We start from the raw sequence: 18,173 nt of genomic DNA, 5'->3' as shown, positions 1-18,173 counted from the left end.
TCTTAGCCAAATGTCTCGCTTACCATTTCAATCTCCTTTCTTTTTGCAAATACTCATGATGCACTGTACTTACATTTGAGATAAACTTTTTTTAAAAGAATCCCTCTACCCCTAAGAAGAAAGAGTAATGAAAATACATTGTAATTTAATGATAGTGGCAGGATTTCTGCTAAACCCAGTGTCTGTAGGTTGCACAAGTTTGTTCACCTGTCAATTCTTATATTGTACTTCAATGAATACCATTTTCTCAACTGAATTGAAACACTGTTCCCTGATTTTTGCTGTACTGAAATGTCTTTAAATAGGATGTATCTTCTAAGAAGTAGAGCAGAGAAACTCTGGTCCCAGGTAGCTAAACTGAAAAGAAAGAAAAACTCTTATTCCCTAAGATGACCCTATTTAAATCATTCAGATTGACTTCAGTGATAGCCTTCATGGGAACAGGAAAAAGAAATAGCAGCCTGACATTTAAGAAAACACAACGACAATGATAAATTTCCTTTAGTTAAATTAATCAGACCTTTGCTTCCAGATCCTACTGTGAGCACAAATGGGATGAGCAGATTTAAAAGCATCCCCTCCCTTCGCTCTTGATTGGTGAATGGGGAGATCACATGGCTTAAAGGAAAATCTTCTTTTAAAGCCTGTGCAGCAATAATAGAAAAAAAGATTAATTGACCACCACACCCATTTAGTATGTTTGTTTTTACACAGTATGATGGAGACGGTGACTCCCTGCTGGCTGCTCCTGTAAACTATGAGTTCAATTGTCATCTGTAGAGCATACAAGCTTCACCCAAAACTGATACTTTACCATTGTCTTGATATAATTGAGAGCTATATACCTAAAAAGATAGTAACATCTTGAATATTAAATGAAAAATAAAAATACTTATGGTCAGGTACAAAAACAACTTCATGTCCCCATTAATTTTCTCTATTTTTCCACCAATAAATATTTTAACAACAAAGGAGAAGGAAGAAAATCAGAACTTCTCACTTGCTCCATTTGGGAGTTATTCCTCTGGCACCTGCCATGAAAGGCCTTCTTCAAGCCAGGAAACAATATGCAATATAGAAAGAAATATGTGATCTTTGTACATAAGTTATTAACGTGTATCACTTTAGGGATGTCACTCTTCTGCACAGTAGCCATAGCTCTTACTTGATCTCTTTTCTATCATCTACCCATTCTCTGGATGATGAGCCATCAAGTTTGGTTGTCAAACAATGGATGGGTCAGTTATCCACTTACATCAGTTGTGTACTTTCCATTGATTAAAGAGCTTTCCAGTGATTTTTCATTGTGTAAAACTGGTTGACACACAGAAATACTCAGGAGACTTGGGATTCTGCAGTTGTTTTTTTTTTGTTTGTTTGTTTTTGGCCTTGGGAATGATTACTTTAATTTTAAGAAATAAATTAAGGGGGAGAATTTCCTTTAAAAAAGCACACATAATATTCAACCCACAATCATTAAAGAAAATTAAGATATTCAAAGTCTAGTGATAACATCTGAAAGAATTTTATATTGCAATTCTTTCTGAAAATAATTTAAAACCAGACTGTGAATATTACTGCCTCTTTTAATTAACAATTGTGAGCTGATTATCTGTGAACCATTATTTTGCACACATTTTAAATGACTGAAGTGGTTCCTGAAGTTGTGGCAGGACTAAATGACTCTGCTATATTTGAGATCTCAAGAAGAATTACAGAAGCACAACTTAGGGCCAAGCTCAGGGCTGAAGCTCCAAATCTATAAAAGTTTGGAGATGTTTACACTTTTGTTTCACAGATTTTGCCCAGCCTTTGCAGAAAAAACGAGAACACCATGATCTGGTGCCTCAACCAGCAACTTAATGAGCGTGACAAACAGGTAAGGCAGTCACACCTGTATCTGCAACGCTACAAGCCGGACAACAGCTGTGCTGAAGGGTAGAGGTGGTGAGAGATAAGGGCTGAGATGAAGAAGGGGTAATCCGTCAGCAACACTGGAAGGTCCTACCACTCCCATGACCTGAAATACAAACAGAGCACATGACCAGCCTTGACTATTGCAACTTCATGCAACCGTAGTAAGGGAGTCTCAATGATGATGATAATAAAAATAATAAATTGAAGGTTGGGCATGTTACTTTCAATCATTTCTTTCTTGATGCCTTCTGAAGGCATGTAATGTCTGGAGTCAGATCGAACATTACACTGAATTCAGCCAAGGTTTTGTAGAATGTTGTTTATAGTTAACTATGTAAATAATGAGAGATGAATCAAAAAGCTATTCTAATCAGGAAATTGGACACTTACTTGTGAATTCAAAGGAATGCAGTCAACATTCCTTGATGGAGCAAATACTGACAACAATGATGATGGCAACAGCTCTATTTGCACTAGGCATTCCAACTACAGATTTATTGCTCAGCTAGTGAAGCAGCAGGTCCTATTTAATGAGATGCTCTAACATGGTTTCTATACATTTTACAAAACCTTGTCAGGACCAGACTCTAGATATTACATAAACAATTAAAAATATTTTTTTCTTCACATAAATCCTAGACTGGCCAACTCATAGTGTCATTTTGCACCATAAAAGAAAAAAATCGTCTTTGCATTTTAAGTTCCCCCACCCAGACTACCTCAACTTCTAGCCAATTGTGCAGGCTCCGCCACCCCACTCTCCAACTGGCAGCCCTCAACTCTCAGCGCAACTTGAAGAGGTGAATTGTCAAAGTAGCGCATGGGAAGCAGCACACCAAAATCCCTTCTGTGTAGGGATGGGTTCCTGGATCTCCCCACACACCACCTTGAAATGTACCTCACTATTTTCAGTGTCACCTGAGCCGTCTGTTTTCATGGGCAGATAGGGGCACAAAGTGGTTGACCTGTAAATCTTCAATTCAGAGAAGTCAATAGCAGAGTTACATTGTGCAAAGTTTCGTAAGATTGCCACTTGGCTACTCACCAGATTGACACAGACATTGATCAGTGACCTAAGGTGAGGCAGGAAGGATATGATTGGCTGCCTCTGAAGTGTCAAACAAACCCCTTCAATCAAATTGCTGGCAGGCTCCCACTCAACCTGTCGCCTGGAATACAATATAGGCGCCATTAGCGGCTTGGCTCCCTTCTGGAGAGTCTGAAACAAGTGAATGAGACAGTGATTCTGACGCCATCTAAGACAGGATGTGTCTCTGGGATGAAGTTTACCCATATTGTTCCAAAAGCACAGAGCACACTGGGAGGGGAAGAAGATACTGAAAACGTAGCAGAGGCAGGCCTGCCCCATTCGACTAAATCTATTGAAGAAAAAACAAAGATGATGAACGGGTTGCATTTTAATTTCCCTGGTTTTAGCTTTGACAGAGGGTCCTACGACTACCATCGTAGAAAACTGATCACAGGGGTAATTACTCCCAATAGAACTAATCTGACCCCAGCTACATTTCTGAAACCTGTTTATCAGACTACACATGCCCATCAGTTTTTACACCAGACTACCACTGATTTGATTTATATAGCTTAACTCCTGCCAAGAAGATCACATTAGAAGAAAATAGTTTACTTAAACAATGTTCTTTCTTGGCCTCCCAAGAAATGATATGTATTTTTTGGCTACTTTGTATGGTAGTATAAATGGTGTTACTGTATACATAACCCAATTAAATGAATACGGAATTTTCTGTAATAAAAGTCAATCCATTTCATAATTGTCCTAGTACTGAAAGATTCATCCCTATGGCCCCAAAATAAACAACTTGGGCTTTACTGATATTAACAGTATTTCCTTATATTTTCCTGGCAATACTTTCTAAGCTTATATTTCCTAGCAAAATGGGATCTGCAACGACAAATGGAAACATATTCATAAATGAGGCTATGTGACATCTCCGTCACTGAAGGTAACGTGCAGGTCAGGTTCAGCCAACATTTCTTGTGTTGAACTGAGATCACCTAACAAATTTAAATCCAAGCCAACTCCATATTCATAGCATATCTCCCAAGAAAATTGCCTACCACTGACCAAGCCTGTGTACTAATCCAGAAATCTACTTTCGGGAAGCATGATGTTCTTTATAGTGGGCTTAATTATATGAGAAATGGGTCATTTTTAGAGATGTTTAACATCTTTAGATACCAAGTATTTAAGAAAGGAATTTATTTCGACACACCCTTGTGAGACAGTTATAAATCTTTGATAAGCCATTTGCTGATAGACACAAATGTTCTATTGGGATCACTAAAGAAATAGTGTTTTAAAACAGGCATTTCCATGCCATTGAAATAAATAACCTTGAAATAATGTATAGGCAGTCATCACCATGGTATAAAAGAATATAAAAACAAATAATCAATTATTAGAATAAAAATTTTCAATTTGTTTTAATGACTCCTGAAGGCTGGATTAGTGTGAAGGAGATGATGGACTAATATCTGAAAAATTCTGATGAATTGAACATTAAGTGCTATAAATTCTTGGGAAGGAGTTGCACTGATTTTTGGGTTTAGTTTAAAAGGACAGAAAATGTTCTCACTAGCCCAAACTTGAAATTTCTGAGTAAGTGGGTTTACCAGTATTAACCTGTTGAACTATCTGCTCACTATCACTATAGTTTCCAAACTGGGTTCACATCTCTGAGTGGTTCAAAAACATCTGCTAATATGTAGGCTACCAATGAATATTTCCCAGGTCACTGAACAAAGATCAAGCATTAATAGTGTTCATTAGCACCACACTGAATTAGGTTAAAAAGTGAAAATTAGGTGTTTGTTTTCAATCCTGCGAATTTTTAAGCTGCTGCTTGGCGATTATTGTAAAGCTTGGAATTTCTCTAAACTGGTACCTAAATATGTTAACTAGCTACGTTAAATATAGTATATTGAACATAAAATTCATTTTCTTTTCTCATTAGTTGTTCCATTTATAACGCCTACCCTCCCTTATTTTAAAAGGGATTAAAGGGTACTAATTGAAATTTTTATTTGTGTCAGATGAAGAGCGTGACAGCTAAGAAATGGATAGATTTTTCAAGATAAGCACATATACTTTTAAAGAAAATGTTAGTTTTCTCAAAATGTAGGCTTTGCCACTTAGGCATTCATAGACCCTATTAACCATGCACATATACCAGAGAAAACTTTCAAGTCATTCATTCAACTCCAGAATGATCTACCATCTTAAAAAATGAGAAATCTTAACTTTGACATTTGTGATAGCAACAGCTAACTAGGAGGCATTCTCACCTCAAAGTAGGCATCTTATGAATTTTGTTGAACATTCTATCCAATCTTTTTAAAATGAGGATGAGGGCTGGCCTCACTGCCTCAGCTGTCCAGTCGGTAATGGGTAGCATCTCCATGATGTAGCGCCGAAGCCCACGACTCTCCATTGTCTGAGTGTCATATGGTGCCAGCTTCAGAAGGGAGTGTGCAATTTCTGCCAACCTAAAATATATACATGCGTATATATGAATATATAAAATAAGCGTAGAATTACACAATGGGAATTTTTCTACACAGCATCACCCCTTCCAGACCACCTACTGCCTGAACTAAGAACATTCTTCCCAACATCCTCTATCCCTCTGCTCTCCCATATACCAGAACAGTGATACCTACACATCCATATTAATAGAGAATCATAGAATGTTTCAGAGACGACATGTAAAGAGCATCTGATAAGGAAACTACAATCCAGAGATTAAGGATAGGCCAAATATATTTAGAGAATGTCACTTCTGAGGATGTACATGTATATTATATATATGACATATATGCATATAAAAGAGAACCTAACTTTAATGAACAATAAAATCACTAATATCAAATGTCCTTGGAAATTTCATGGCTTCAGAACTCTCTCAGTACCCATAGTCAAGGTCAAAGCCACCTTATAAAAAATGCTCTTGGTTTTTGTTGCAACCCAAAGAGTTCTTCAGGGTCCATTTCCATTCCTCTCCTTTAAAGTCTCCTCCTCTCTTTTTGTCTTATACATGGATCCTTCCTCTCTGTTGAGATTCTTTATCTAATAGACCCAGTTGTACTGTCTGGATGACATTGGTTTTGGTTGTCTCTACTTCTTAGATTTCCCAACTTGGTTCCATACAGAAACTGCCAGAGGGAAAGTTGTGCTTCCCTCAGGGTTGGCCCAGGCTTGCAGTCACCAGACCCAAGTGTTGATGTTCTAAGTGTTAGATTTTCTGAAGGAGAATTGGCCAAATAGATTAATTGGGCAAATAAGGTTTCTAGTAAATGTAATAGTTAACGAAATAATCTTTAGAACTAGATATGGATTACCAATTTCCAAATAATAAACAATACAAATATAAAGATGTACATAGCCTTAAAGCCAACTTAATTTAATTTTGTATGAAGGAGAAAGTATTTAAACACTTTACGGTGGCTCCTGATAAAATATACTGAGTAGATCCAGAATGTGTACAAGGTAATATTAAGAGGTAATGTATACTCATTCATAAAAGTATCTTACAACATGCTGTATGATTTGAGCTTGATTTTTTTTTCCTCAAAAAAAGCTTATATTCTAAGAAATACACCTAAGATACAGTGGCTGAAATGTTCATATTCTTTGTCAAGATACTGAAAATTCATTTGAAAACAAATATCTTTAGGAAGGGTAATACATTAAGTTACTACCACCCATTATTTGAATCTTTGGCTTCAATCAGTACATGTTGAGTTAGTCAGGCAAAGGATTCTATGGAACTGGAATGTAGGACAGAGGATTCCTGATGGAGGAGGCGAGCAGACAGGCATAATGTTACCTAGGAATGCATGTGTGGATGGCATCAGCAGGAGCAGCCATACCATACATGGAAAGTTTTCAGGATTGTTACTAAAGAGAGGAGGAGATTTGAGATAAATGGAAAAATAAGGTTTGTTTGTTCGTTTGTTTTGACAAGTTTGTACTGGAAAAGCTCTGGAAATAATCTTCCCTGAGTCATGGAATCTTAGGGTTGAAAAAGCTCATAATAGTCATAATATCCTGTAGGCAGTCAGGTTCACACTGGCACCTCTTATTTATTTTTATTTTTATTTTTTTAAAACACAACTTAAAAGGAAAATGAAAAAAATATAATTTCCCAGGACTTCCAATAATCTCATAAATAAGAACTTCTGGCTGGGCGTGGTGGCTCACGCCTGTAATCCTAGCACTTTGGGAGGCCGAGGCCAGTGGATCATGAGGTCAGGAGTTCAAGACCAGCCTGGCCAAGATGGTGAAACCCTGTCTCTACTAAAAATACAAAAATTAGCTGGGCGTGGTGGTGGGCGCTCATAATCCCAACTACTCGGGAGGCTGAGATTGCGCCACTGCGCTCTAGCCTGGGTGACAGAGCAAGACTCCATCTAAAAATAAAAAAGAACTTCTAAGGTCTGGGCCCAGAAATCTATATATTTTTAACTTTTATTTTGGAAAATCTCAAACATATAAAAAAGTAGAGAGATGAGTATATAGTAAGCCCCCAATATACCCATCACTCAACCTCAGCCTCCCAGGTAGCTGGGACTACAGGTGCACAGCCCCATGCCCTGCTAATTTTTGTAGTTTTTGTAGAGATGGGGTTTTGCTACGTTAGTCAGGCTGGTTTTGAGCTCCTGGATTCAAGCAATCTGCCTGCCTCAGCCTCCCAAAAGTGCTGGGATTACAGGTGTGAGCCACTGTACTCGGCCTACAGTGACTCTTGTTTTACTTATACCCTCAAACACTCCCCCTTTCCCCACCCTAGACTATTTTAAAGTAAATCCCAAGCATCATACCATTTACCCAGACATATTTCAGTATGTGTCTCCAAATTATGGACTGAGAAAAATTAAACACAACACAATATGACATTTAACAAATTAAAAATAATTCTTCTTTTTGAAAAATTCCAATATCCAGTCAGTTTTCAATATTCACACACTATCTCATACTTACTTTTTGTTTTTTTAGAAATTAGGAAAAAATAAGGCCCATAAATTTCAATTTGTTGATGTCTTTAAGTCTCTTTTAATATGTAGATTTCCCCCTCTTCTGTACTTTTTTGCTATCTTGACTTTTTTTTTTTTTTTGAGACGGAGTCTCGCTCTGTTGCCAGGCTGGAGTGCAATGGTGCGATCTCAGCTCACTGCAACCTCTGCCTCCCAGGTACAAGTGATTCTCCTGCCTCAGCCTCCTGAGTAGCTGGGACTACAAGTGTGTGCCACCACGCCCAGCTAATTTTTGTATTTTTAGTAGAGACGAAAGTTTAACTATATTGGCCAGGATGGTCTTGATCTCTTGACCTCGTGATCTGCCCACCTCGGCCTCCCAAAGTGCTGGGATTACAGGCGTGAACCACCACACCCGGCCTTATCTTGTTATTTATTAAAGAAATTCTCTGTAGCAACACTCTACTGATTGAATCTCCACAGTGTAATTTAATCTATCCTACTGCCTTTGTATTTAATTCAATTGGAAGTTAAATCCAGGGCCTACAACTGCAGACTCAGTTTTGATTTTTTGGCAAGAGTACTTAGCAGGTGGTGTGTGTGGTGTGTACTTCCGCCAGGAGGTACAGGATTCCTAGTTGTCACTCGTTTTACGATATTAGCTGTTCTTAGTCACTGCACAGATCCACTGACGCATTAGGAGTAGTGCAGTGGTAATATCATATAATTCTTTATCTCACATATTGTAATAAAGAGAAATTGTGATTACTCCAAGAGAACAGAAGAGTGAACAACTGTTTGAAAGGATCTAGAGGGTAAGAGCTCCTCAGCTGATTTTGATAGACATCCTGGTTTACAAATCACAGCCAAGGCCATTACCTCTCTGATAATTTAGAGTGTTCTACAATTGCTTTATGTGACTAGCTCCATGGATAGAAAATTCACTACTGTACAAGGCAACTTATTTCCTCTTTGGAGGTCCACACTGTGAGAGGTTACTTTCATGTTAGGCCTCCAAATTCCCTTTAATTTCTTCCTACTAGGCTTAATTCTGAAAGCATAAATCCAATCCATCTTCTCCATCATGACCCTTCATTATCAAGAAATAGTTATTGTCTCCTAATTCCCACTGTTTTCTCTCCAAACTGAACATATTCACATTGTCCTGGAATTGTGTGTGAATGTGAGTGCTTTAAAGAAATCATTTTAAAGGCTTATACATTCTTTTGTTTATCTCTTTCTCATGAATTTGATATACAGAAAATAATTCTTTACTTCTCAGGTTATTTGTGTGACAAATAAGAGTATATCTATATGCACTTATTTCTTTTCTCTTATTATTTTAAAGGTAACATTGAGAAGTGCTTGTGAAATAATCAATCTGTCTATTTTAAGTTTCCAAAGAATACTTAGAGCTGAATTTAAGAGCCATTTTATGGATTACTACCTGAATTTATCTAATTCCCGGTCACGTGACAAAATAAATTCGTTTTGCACATAAAACAAAATTTCCCTTTCCCACAGTCTTTGCTGTACTATCACATGCATAACCAAAAAACTTTCCTATGGTTCTTTCCCAGTGGGAACAGAAGAGATTTTCCCATTGAGAGGGGGAGGGAGATAGGAAAAGAGAAAGAAAGAAAATGAGAGAGATAGAGACCGCACATGAGAGAGAGAGAGAGAGAGAGAGAGAATTTGCAGATTCTGTTATCCAGCTGCTTTGGCAGCACTGGGTTGGACAAATGAAGCAATACATTTCTGTAGGGCAGAGACTCTATCTAATCAAGAATATTTTCATCAAGAGCCTTGTAATCAACCATACATTCTGCAAATTCAGAAGTACAGATTGCCTTAGCAATGCTGCTTAACTTGTTGGTTTGATTCGAATTATTTCGGCAAACATTTGTATTTTTTATATCATCCCATTTCTCTTTCTCTTTTTAAAAATCAACTTTTCATTCTTGGGTGACATTATCTATTCTTATAATTTAAGAATGATTTAATACTACCCTCAATTCGCAAATTCATATATTTAGCTGACTTCTACATATATTCAAGGGCACCCTTAATTTATAAGAGGAGCCTTAATTACATCCTTTGCTTAGTGTAAGTTCAAAGCATCTGGATCCGCCCCTACTCAGCAACATAGAATATCTCTATTTGGTCAGAGACTATGGTAGGCCTGTCTTTTTCAAAAGGTTGTTGTGAGAAATGGCATTAATAAAGGGCATTTAGTCTAAATATTCCCTGGGCAATAAAAATGTTGCCCTCCTATCGACTCAGGCCATGAAATAGCTGTGCTCTTGAATGACATTATCCTGGCTTCAGATCAATTGCTTTTGCTGAACTGCATTATGACATTGTGGCAACTTTATATACTAACAGGCATCCAGCCATGTACAACCAGCACTTTATCTACTATAGGGATGTTGCTGAGGACTCTGTTCTCACCACTCTTTCCTTTAACAAACACCAACCAAGAGACTGTTGAAGCTCAGAAAGCAATACCCCAAAATGAAGACCTCAGAAGCCAAAGTGTTTCACTGATCTTCTCCTGCCCTCCTCTCTGTGGCCTCTCATTCTTTTCCAAGGCTAGTCATGGAAACTGGAGACCCTTTTCCTCAAAGCAGGTCATTGAAACCAGAACCCTTTTTCCTGAAGCCAGTCATAAAACTTAAAGATATTACACTAATTTTACCCCATCTTTCTGTGTAAAAACTAGCCCTACAGAAACTGTCTGACCCATCTTGTTTGACTGTAGGTCGTAAGAACGCCCCCTTTCCAGAAATGGTCTTGCCCCATTCCCAGAAGGAAGGAATGCTAACCAGAAAGGCCAAGAAGAATCTAAAAGCACAGGCCATGCTGGGTTTCCTCACTTGGTCTAATGAGATCATACCCTTTTTGTCCAATCATATTTATACATGGCTATCCATACTTTGTTAAACAAAAATGGAGAGCTTCCCCTGTATTTTTGGGTCTTCATCCTGAAGGCTCCTGTGTCAGGTAAAACTATGATCAAATACATTTTCATGCTTTTTGATTATTATCTGTCTTTTATCAGTTGATTTTCAGCAAACCTTCAGAGACTCAAGGGGAAAATTTCCCTTGGCCCCTACAAGATTTTTCTTGTTCTTCGTATTTTAAAAAAGTATTGTTTTACCGAGCAACTGTTTTGTTTTTAACTTATTTATATTATGATTTTGTAATTAATCTTTTTTTCACTCATTGCTTTGATAACTAAGAAAGTCAAATTTATGGTTCATGAATAAAATCTAATATGATCTTATATTGATTTCCTGTGCTAATCTTATCATAAAGATAATTAACTCCTTGAAAATCTTTCACATTATCCTGACTCTATAATTTGTATATACTCTCCCTTCACATATTTGCTGAGTTGCCTCAAATCCTTTACATAATAATACATAAATGCCTATGAGATTATAGTACTTGCAACTTTGTATTATAGTTATTTTCTTATGTGCCTCTTGCATTGAGCCATGATAATCTTGAAGACCAGGACCTTAGTGTACATCCCCAGTGTTTAACACAGTATTTGGACCATTCTCATTAGCATTAGTATCTATTGTGTCCAGATCAGTGCCAGGCTCGGAGCTAAATCATTTCTAGTTCATTTAACCTTTAATAGGTATTGGCCTCTAGAGGGAGCTCCAGGCCTCTCTGACTCTTGCTGTCCCCTCCCTCCAAATGCCCTAAGGAAGATCGTCAGGTTATGGGACAGTCACTATCTCATAGTCTCTCTCTCTCTCTCTCTCTCTCTCTCTCTCCCACACACACACACACACACACACACACACACACACACACACACACACATCTATCTTTTAGGAATATTTTTCCCTTTCTCTCACAAAATGGCCATTGGTCATAGTGATTTTCTGACTCTGGGAATGTGATGTTTCTCTGTTCACAGAATCGCTTAGGTTAGCTAGAGCAGACCAGTGGAAAAGGAAGTGGAGGGGCTGAATAGATCCCTAGGTTGCTATGACAGCAGGACCTTGACACTCCAAATGTCCCTCCCCTTTCTCTGAAGGCTCCCTTCTAGGAGCTGAACTTTTCAGTGTGAAATAAGCTCTTCCTCATTACTGCGCAGCAGGGAGTGTGAACTCCAGTGAGGCCCTGGGGTTCTCCAGGGCAGTGCTGGGTGTGAGTGTGCAATTCAAAGAATGTGAAATTACACTGGAAGAAAAAGAACCTGCGTTCACTGTACATTTCTGTCTTCTCATTTTCCTTCATTGAGTACTTCCTAAATTAAAAAAAGGCAATAACCAGGAAACTGTGAGTTTTGCCAAATTGCAACATTATTTGGAAGTGGCTGGACCTAACTCTACCTTAACCTTTATAGATACATTAAATTTTCCAAGTGAATCTTCTGATATCCATGACATTTTTCTTTGAAGGGATTTTCATCACCCTTAACAAATGATTATAAATCTGAATAGAAGGTCTTCTGGAATCACGTTCCTTTTGAAACACAAATACAGCCTTTAGCATGAATTTCAAGTGAAATAGCAACCCTGTAGGAAGATGAAATATGAGTGCACAGGGATGTAATTCTGGGGCCTTTCCCTAGCACACTAAGAGCAAAACATGTAAATGACAACTGGCCTCATCTAGTTCAGAATTCTTACCAGGACACATTTTTTTTAACGGTTGGAAGGCTGTTTATATAAAGGGGATATATATAAACAAGTTGGCTGAGTTAAAACTGCTTACTTTCCTGCAGGGTTCATTACAGGCTTTTTAGGGACCCTGGAAGCAGAGAGCAGTTGTGCGTTCCTCATGTAAAATAACAGAGAAGAAACATTCAATTCTTGTGAAAAATTAGAATCTGGGCAGTAAATAGTAGTGAGAAGGCGGCTACTTTTCTAAGAATTCAGGTGATAAAATTTCCCTTTCTTTCTTTTTTACTGAGAAGCGAACATATAAACTATGCTTTTCTGTCTTAAGAACACTTTCCCCTTGTCCACCCTAAGATCCTGTTTGATGGACTTAATGCACACTTGACCAGAGGGTTCTGTATGATGTGTACCTAAGTCACAGGAAACAAATCTTTCTATCTTAAGTGTTTTTCCTGGAGAACGCCCACTCTCAACCCAACACACACATTCAGACATGTGGGCCAAGCTGTGTTCACACTTGGGGCAGGGAAAGCGAGGCCAGTACCTCATGTGAGACTTCACATCCAGCAATTCCAGGGCAGTGACCCGAGGCTCCCCAGCCAGATTTTGCAAGATCTTCAGCCGCGGTCCACAGTGCTTATAGAACTCTGTGCAAATATTCAGTAAGGACTCCCGGGGTCTTCTGAACTCTTCCCGAGCAATTCGTTCATCCAGTTCCTCTCTGGGAAGGCCTTGCCCTTCCTCCAGTAAATGAAGGTTTTCCCTGGGAAATTGTAAAAGATTAACTAGGGGTCTCAAAATGTATTCATGTGGCAGTTGTGAGAAGAGGGTACCACACCGAAGAAAAATATAAGAATCCTAATGAGTTAATGAATCAGTAGGATGAGGCCAAGGAGAACCTCATCCGAAGGATAAAGAAAACTTCTCAGCCTAGAAGAGATTGTCATCCCAAATTGTAGTAAAGCTACTTTTTGGGGTTTACCCGGAAATAGTATGTTATTCGTCAAACGAAATCTAACAGAGCCATAAACCAGTTTAAAAGGCAATCATCTCAAGATGTCAGAATTGGTATGAAATTAGAGCAAGTTTTTCTGTACCTGATAAAGTGCAGTTTGGCTCCTTGTTCCTGGTACCTGGGAGTTAGAGAAACAGTCTACATAACTATTAGAGCAAGAACAGGGTCCTTTGGTTGGGGCTTCTTATAGACTTCTTCATATGACAAGTCCTTGAAGCTATATATTTTGATAAGCTCACAAATATACATATATTACTCCTAAAGTATAAAAGCTTTATCTTTCATTTGGCTACCACATATACTGCAATTACAGCTGCTACAAAAGCTGTTTTATTGTTGTGTGATTTGGGTAAAGACAACTATTATAAAAATATATACAAACTCATGGAATATAGCCAGATGAGATTAATTTTTGGACATTTTGAAATTTAAGTTATAGTTTTAATACCATGTGCTCTGTCTTAAGTGATGGGAAGGAGAATCATGGCTGACTTCCTTTCAGTTCTGGAGATTTACTGCTTTGTGATTCATGGATATTAAGACTTTAGAAGCCCTCTTTCTTCTTTAGAAGCCCTCATTTAACCCAATGAGCCTAGAGAAGTCCCTAAATATCACTTAAACTACAGTATATCATTTTCCCTTAATATAGGAAATTGAGGCATGAGTTAACCATCACACCAGGCAATTTATAGCTGGATTTGGAATTTATTTTTGTTTTATTTTTAATATGAATATATATGATGAGCAGGGAATTAACTTTACATGAATAATGATACACACTTAAAAATAGGCTTCAGAGAGAGTGAAAATTTATTGAATTTCTCCTTATGATTTCCATGCCAACTACTTCATACTGGGAAAAGAGAACTTTTTCTTAAGCTGATTTTTGGTTTGCCCTATCTTAAATCTCCCTTGTAGAAGGAAACTAATTAGGCTTTTTGTGTATTTCAGAATCTTTAAAGCTAACACAGATGGAATGAAACGGGTAAAATATTAACTAGTATAGCCAGTAGCTGAGTTACACCAAAACAAAAGAAGGAGATTAAGTTAACAACCATGGAAAGCATCATCTGAGGGCATATGTCAAAGTTTGGATGAAATGTCTGCAGAAAATCTGTCCAGATGAAGGTAAGTTGACTCTTAGTGCCCTGGGAATGAGAAACCACCTCCTGATTATTATTGTTTATTTGCCTTTTGTTGAAGGCAAATGAAACAACACCGGACTAGTTCAAAGACCACCCAGGAGGCAGAGAACATCTAGCAGGCTCAAGCAAACAAAACAACACAAATGCCTATTTATGAAGTTGGTTTAGATTTCTCTGGCAATTTCAAAAGAAGCCTTGGTATTTTCTTGTAACTCTAAACTCTCACCTTCTTTTCTTTTCCTTGGAGGTTTTCACACTCAATATTGACTATTTTCAGGATTCCTTTCATTCGCAACAGCTGACATTCGGGTTGTATGAAATTGAGAGACCATAGAAGAATAAGAGCCAGTGAATTACCTGGTGTTCACCCCAGACGACATGGTGTGATTGGCTGTGGTGGTTCCCTTATGACCTTGGTCACACCTGCTCATCTGTGGGGCTGTCATGGGCCTGTAACAATGACAGTAATCACCACAGCAAAACAACAACAACAACAGAAGTGGAAACATTTATTAAATCCTCAAGTTACTGAAGCACACATAAGTTTTAAGTTAGTTTTAGAGTCTTCAAAAGACAGGCTGTCTAGCTTTGGGCTTTTCTGTTTGTTCTGAGAGGCACTTTAAAGGAACATTGATTCCCAGGGGTTTATAAGCTCATCATGATTTAATTTCTTCCACTTCTTGGCTCTGAGTAATAAACTCATCAAAATGACTCTTCCAACAAGACATTTATGAAATATCTACAGACTTCTAAGTCTGTACCAGTGGAGAGTTAAAAGCTCATTCTTCAGTTTTACTGGTAGTTCACCATTCTAGATGATAAGTAAAAGGCAAGGATGTATGTACCACTTTGGCCACCTACACTACAACTACATTATCTACATTAACTACACCTACATTATCAACTACTCTATTTTTTCTGAGAAACTATCAAAGAATAAAAGAATTCTCCTAGTCACATCACACCTAACGCTACCCAGGAAAGTGAGTAAATTCGTATCTATTGTAAGTCAGTAATTTAGATGGTTAGTAATAGATTTGAATTGTCTCATTTTATATCTGCCGGATTTACTTTAAATAATAGGTAAAATTTGCCTCTGTATTGGCATCTAGGACGAAAAAGGCATAATGCAGTTTTTTAAAGCAACTGCTTTTATGAAATCATCAAGGCTTGCTTCTTTGTTGCTTACTTTCTGTCTGCTGGGGATGGCTAGAAAGTAAGCTTTTAACAATCACACCAGATCTCCTTGTCCTGTGCCTGTTGTGATAGACACAATTTAGAGATGGCTCCCAATATCTTTGCCCCTTGGTGTTACTCTAGTGATTATGTTACATTATGTGGCCAAAAGGGGGAGTGTCTGCATAGGCCTAATCTAATCATAGCAACCCTTCAAAAGCAGAGTCTTCTCTGGCTGGGGGCAGAGAGATTTGAAGCATAAGGATTCAAGGTGCTATTGCTGGCTGGAAGGTAGAGGGGAGCATGTGAGAAGAAATGCAGGTGCCTTCTCAATGCAGAGTGGGGCCTGGCTGACAGCCAGCCAGGAAATGGGACCTCAGACCTAAAGCTGCATGGAACTAGATTCTGCCAAAAAATTGAATGAGCTTGGAAGTGCATTCTTCCCCAGTGCCTTCAGATAAAAGTTCGGACTAGCTGACAACTTGACTTCCACCTTGAGAAACCCTGAGCAGAGAATCCAGCTGAGCCTGCCTGGATTCCTGGCCTACACAACTGTGAGACAATAAGTGGGTTTTGCTTAAAGGCTGTAAGTTTGTATAACATGTTATACAACAGTTAAAACTAATGTACTTGTGATATATTTATGTAATACTACCTATACAATTGTTAAATTTCTTTTGTCTTGAGATTAAAAAAACTAGGAATGTGGAGAAATTAGGGGATTCTTACCTTCGTTTTGTAAACACAGTGAAGCCAATTTTGGTTTGAGTAACTACTACCAACGAATGAGGCTAGTCTTCTCTGCCAAAAGAATATTAAATGCACTGGAATATTTAAAGCCACAGAATTTTAAATGCTAGAGCTCCATCCATAACTCTTTGTGACATTTTGAGTAAGTCAGTTTTGGATAAGTTAATTGACTTATCCTTATAAAAAGGTATAGAAATGAGGAAAGCTTTAACATTATGTAATATGAGGAGAAATAGGCTGACCATGGTGGCTCACACCTGTAATCCCAGCACTCTGGGAGGCCGAGGTGGGTGGATCACTTGAGGCCAGGAGTTCAAGACCAGGCTGGCCAATATGGGGAAACCCCGTCTCTACTAAAACTACAAAAATTATCCGGGTGTGGTGGCACATGCCTATAATCCCAGCTTTTTGCAGGGCTGAGGCATGAGAATTGCTTAAACCTGGGAGGCAGAGGTTGCAGTGAGCCAAGATCATGCCAGTGACCTCCAGCCTGGGTGACAGAGTGAGTCTCTCTCTTTCTCTCTCTCTCTCTGTCTCTCTCTGTCTCTCTCTCTATATATATCTATATATAGATATATAGATATAGATAACTATATATCTGTATCTGTACATATATAGATATAGATATAGATATATAATAGAAATACAGTGGCAATTGGGAACTACTGACTGCTTTTCTTTCCTCTAGTTGTAGGAAAAAGCTAGTTACATAACCAGATGGGTACAGAAGGAAGAGTGTAAGTCTTTCCTTCCTCTTTAGGATATTCTTCTGGGACTTTCATGAAACCATCAGCAATAGCACAGAAAACTCTCTCTCCTTGGAGAAGGCAATTTGTCATGGCTTTCTGAGCCAACTCTTCCCATTTCCTTAGATTAGGTGCATATGAACATTTCAGGATGATAGTCTACAGAAGGCTTTTGGGCAATATTCTGCTTGTCTAGTTTGGCAATGTAGCTCATGATTAGAAACTAAACATCTATTGATGTTAATGAATTACAACCCACTTTCTGTCTTTCTTGCTGATGCATGCTGAAAAAGTCCTTCTTGGACTAAAGGGCTTCCCCCTTACCAACACAGCAAGATGGGGCTGGGGGAGTTGGTGCCTTTTGGTGGAGGCATAGACAATTTCACACTAAGGATCTGGAACTTTAGATTGGACACACAGCATGGCAGAATGGAATGGAGGAGCAAAGGTAAAAGGTTTCCCCATCCCTATCCTGGGGAAGAATATTTCCTGGCAGCTAATTTAGATGGGAACGGAGCAGGAAAGCCCATCGTATGCGTAGTGTCCTGCATCCACCTTCCCCACTCAGATTTTATTTTATTTTGATCTCATCCAGGGCTCCCTGCCTGCCCCTTTCCTGCCATATGGCAGTTTAGTGACTCTGCTTCTGCACCCAAGCATCTTGCGACAGGACTAACTGCTTGAACTTTGTTTAGGGCTGAACTCTGGTGCCAATTTACCTTCCCATTCCCAAATTTCTCATCTCCCAGCATTGTTTAGTCCTGTCCCA

General features: G+C 38.4%; 1 protein-coding gene across 1 annotated transcript in view; it reads right to left on the bottom strand.

Moving 5' to 3' along the window:
* UNC80 (unc-80 homolog, NALCN channel complex subunit) overlaps positions 1 to 18,173 on the bottom strand; it is a 226,497-nt gene that overhangs the window by 23,095 nt on the left and 185,229 nt on the right. Inside the window, exons 49-55 of the mRNA XM_077957497.1 lie at positions 15,090 to 15,182; positions 13,670 to 13,705; positions 13,117 to 13,335; positions 5,242 to 5,442; positions 2,963 to 3,086; positions 1,895 to 2,020; positions 521 to 644 (exon numbers count right to left, since the gene is read on the bottom strand). Coding sequence (XP_077813623.1) covers positions 521 to 644; positions 1,895 to 2,020; positions 2,963 to 3,086; positions 5,242 to 5,442; positions 13,117 to 13,335; positions 13,670 to 13,705; positions 15,090 to 15,182 — 923 coding nt within the window. The remainder of the gene's footprint in view (positions 1 to 520; positions 645 to 1,894; positions 2,021 to 2,962; positions 3,087 to 5,241; positions 5,443 to 13,116; positions 13,336 to 13,669; positions 13,706 to 15,089; positions 15,183 to 18,173) is intronic.

Source organism: Macaca mulatta, chromosome 12 (assembly GCF_049350105.2).
Source record: "Macaca mulatta isolate MMU2019108-1 chromosome 12, T2T-MMU8v2.0, whole genome shotgun sequence".
NCBI classification, from domain to species: Eukaryota; Metazoa; Chordata; class Mammalia; order Primates; family Cercopithecidae; genus Macaca; species Macaca mulatta.
This window is presented reverse-complemented; position numbering and strand designations above follow the sequence as displayed.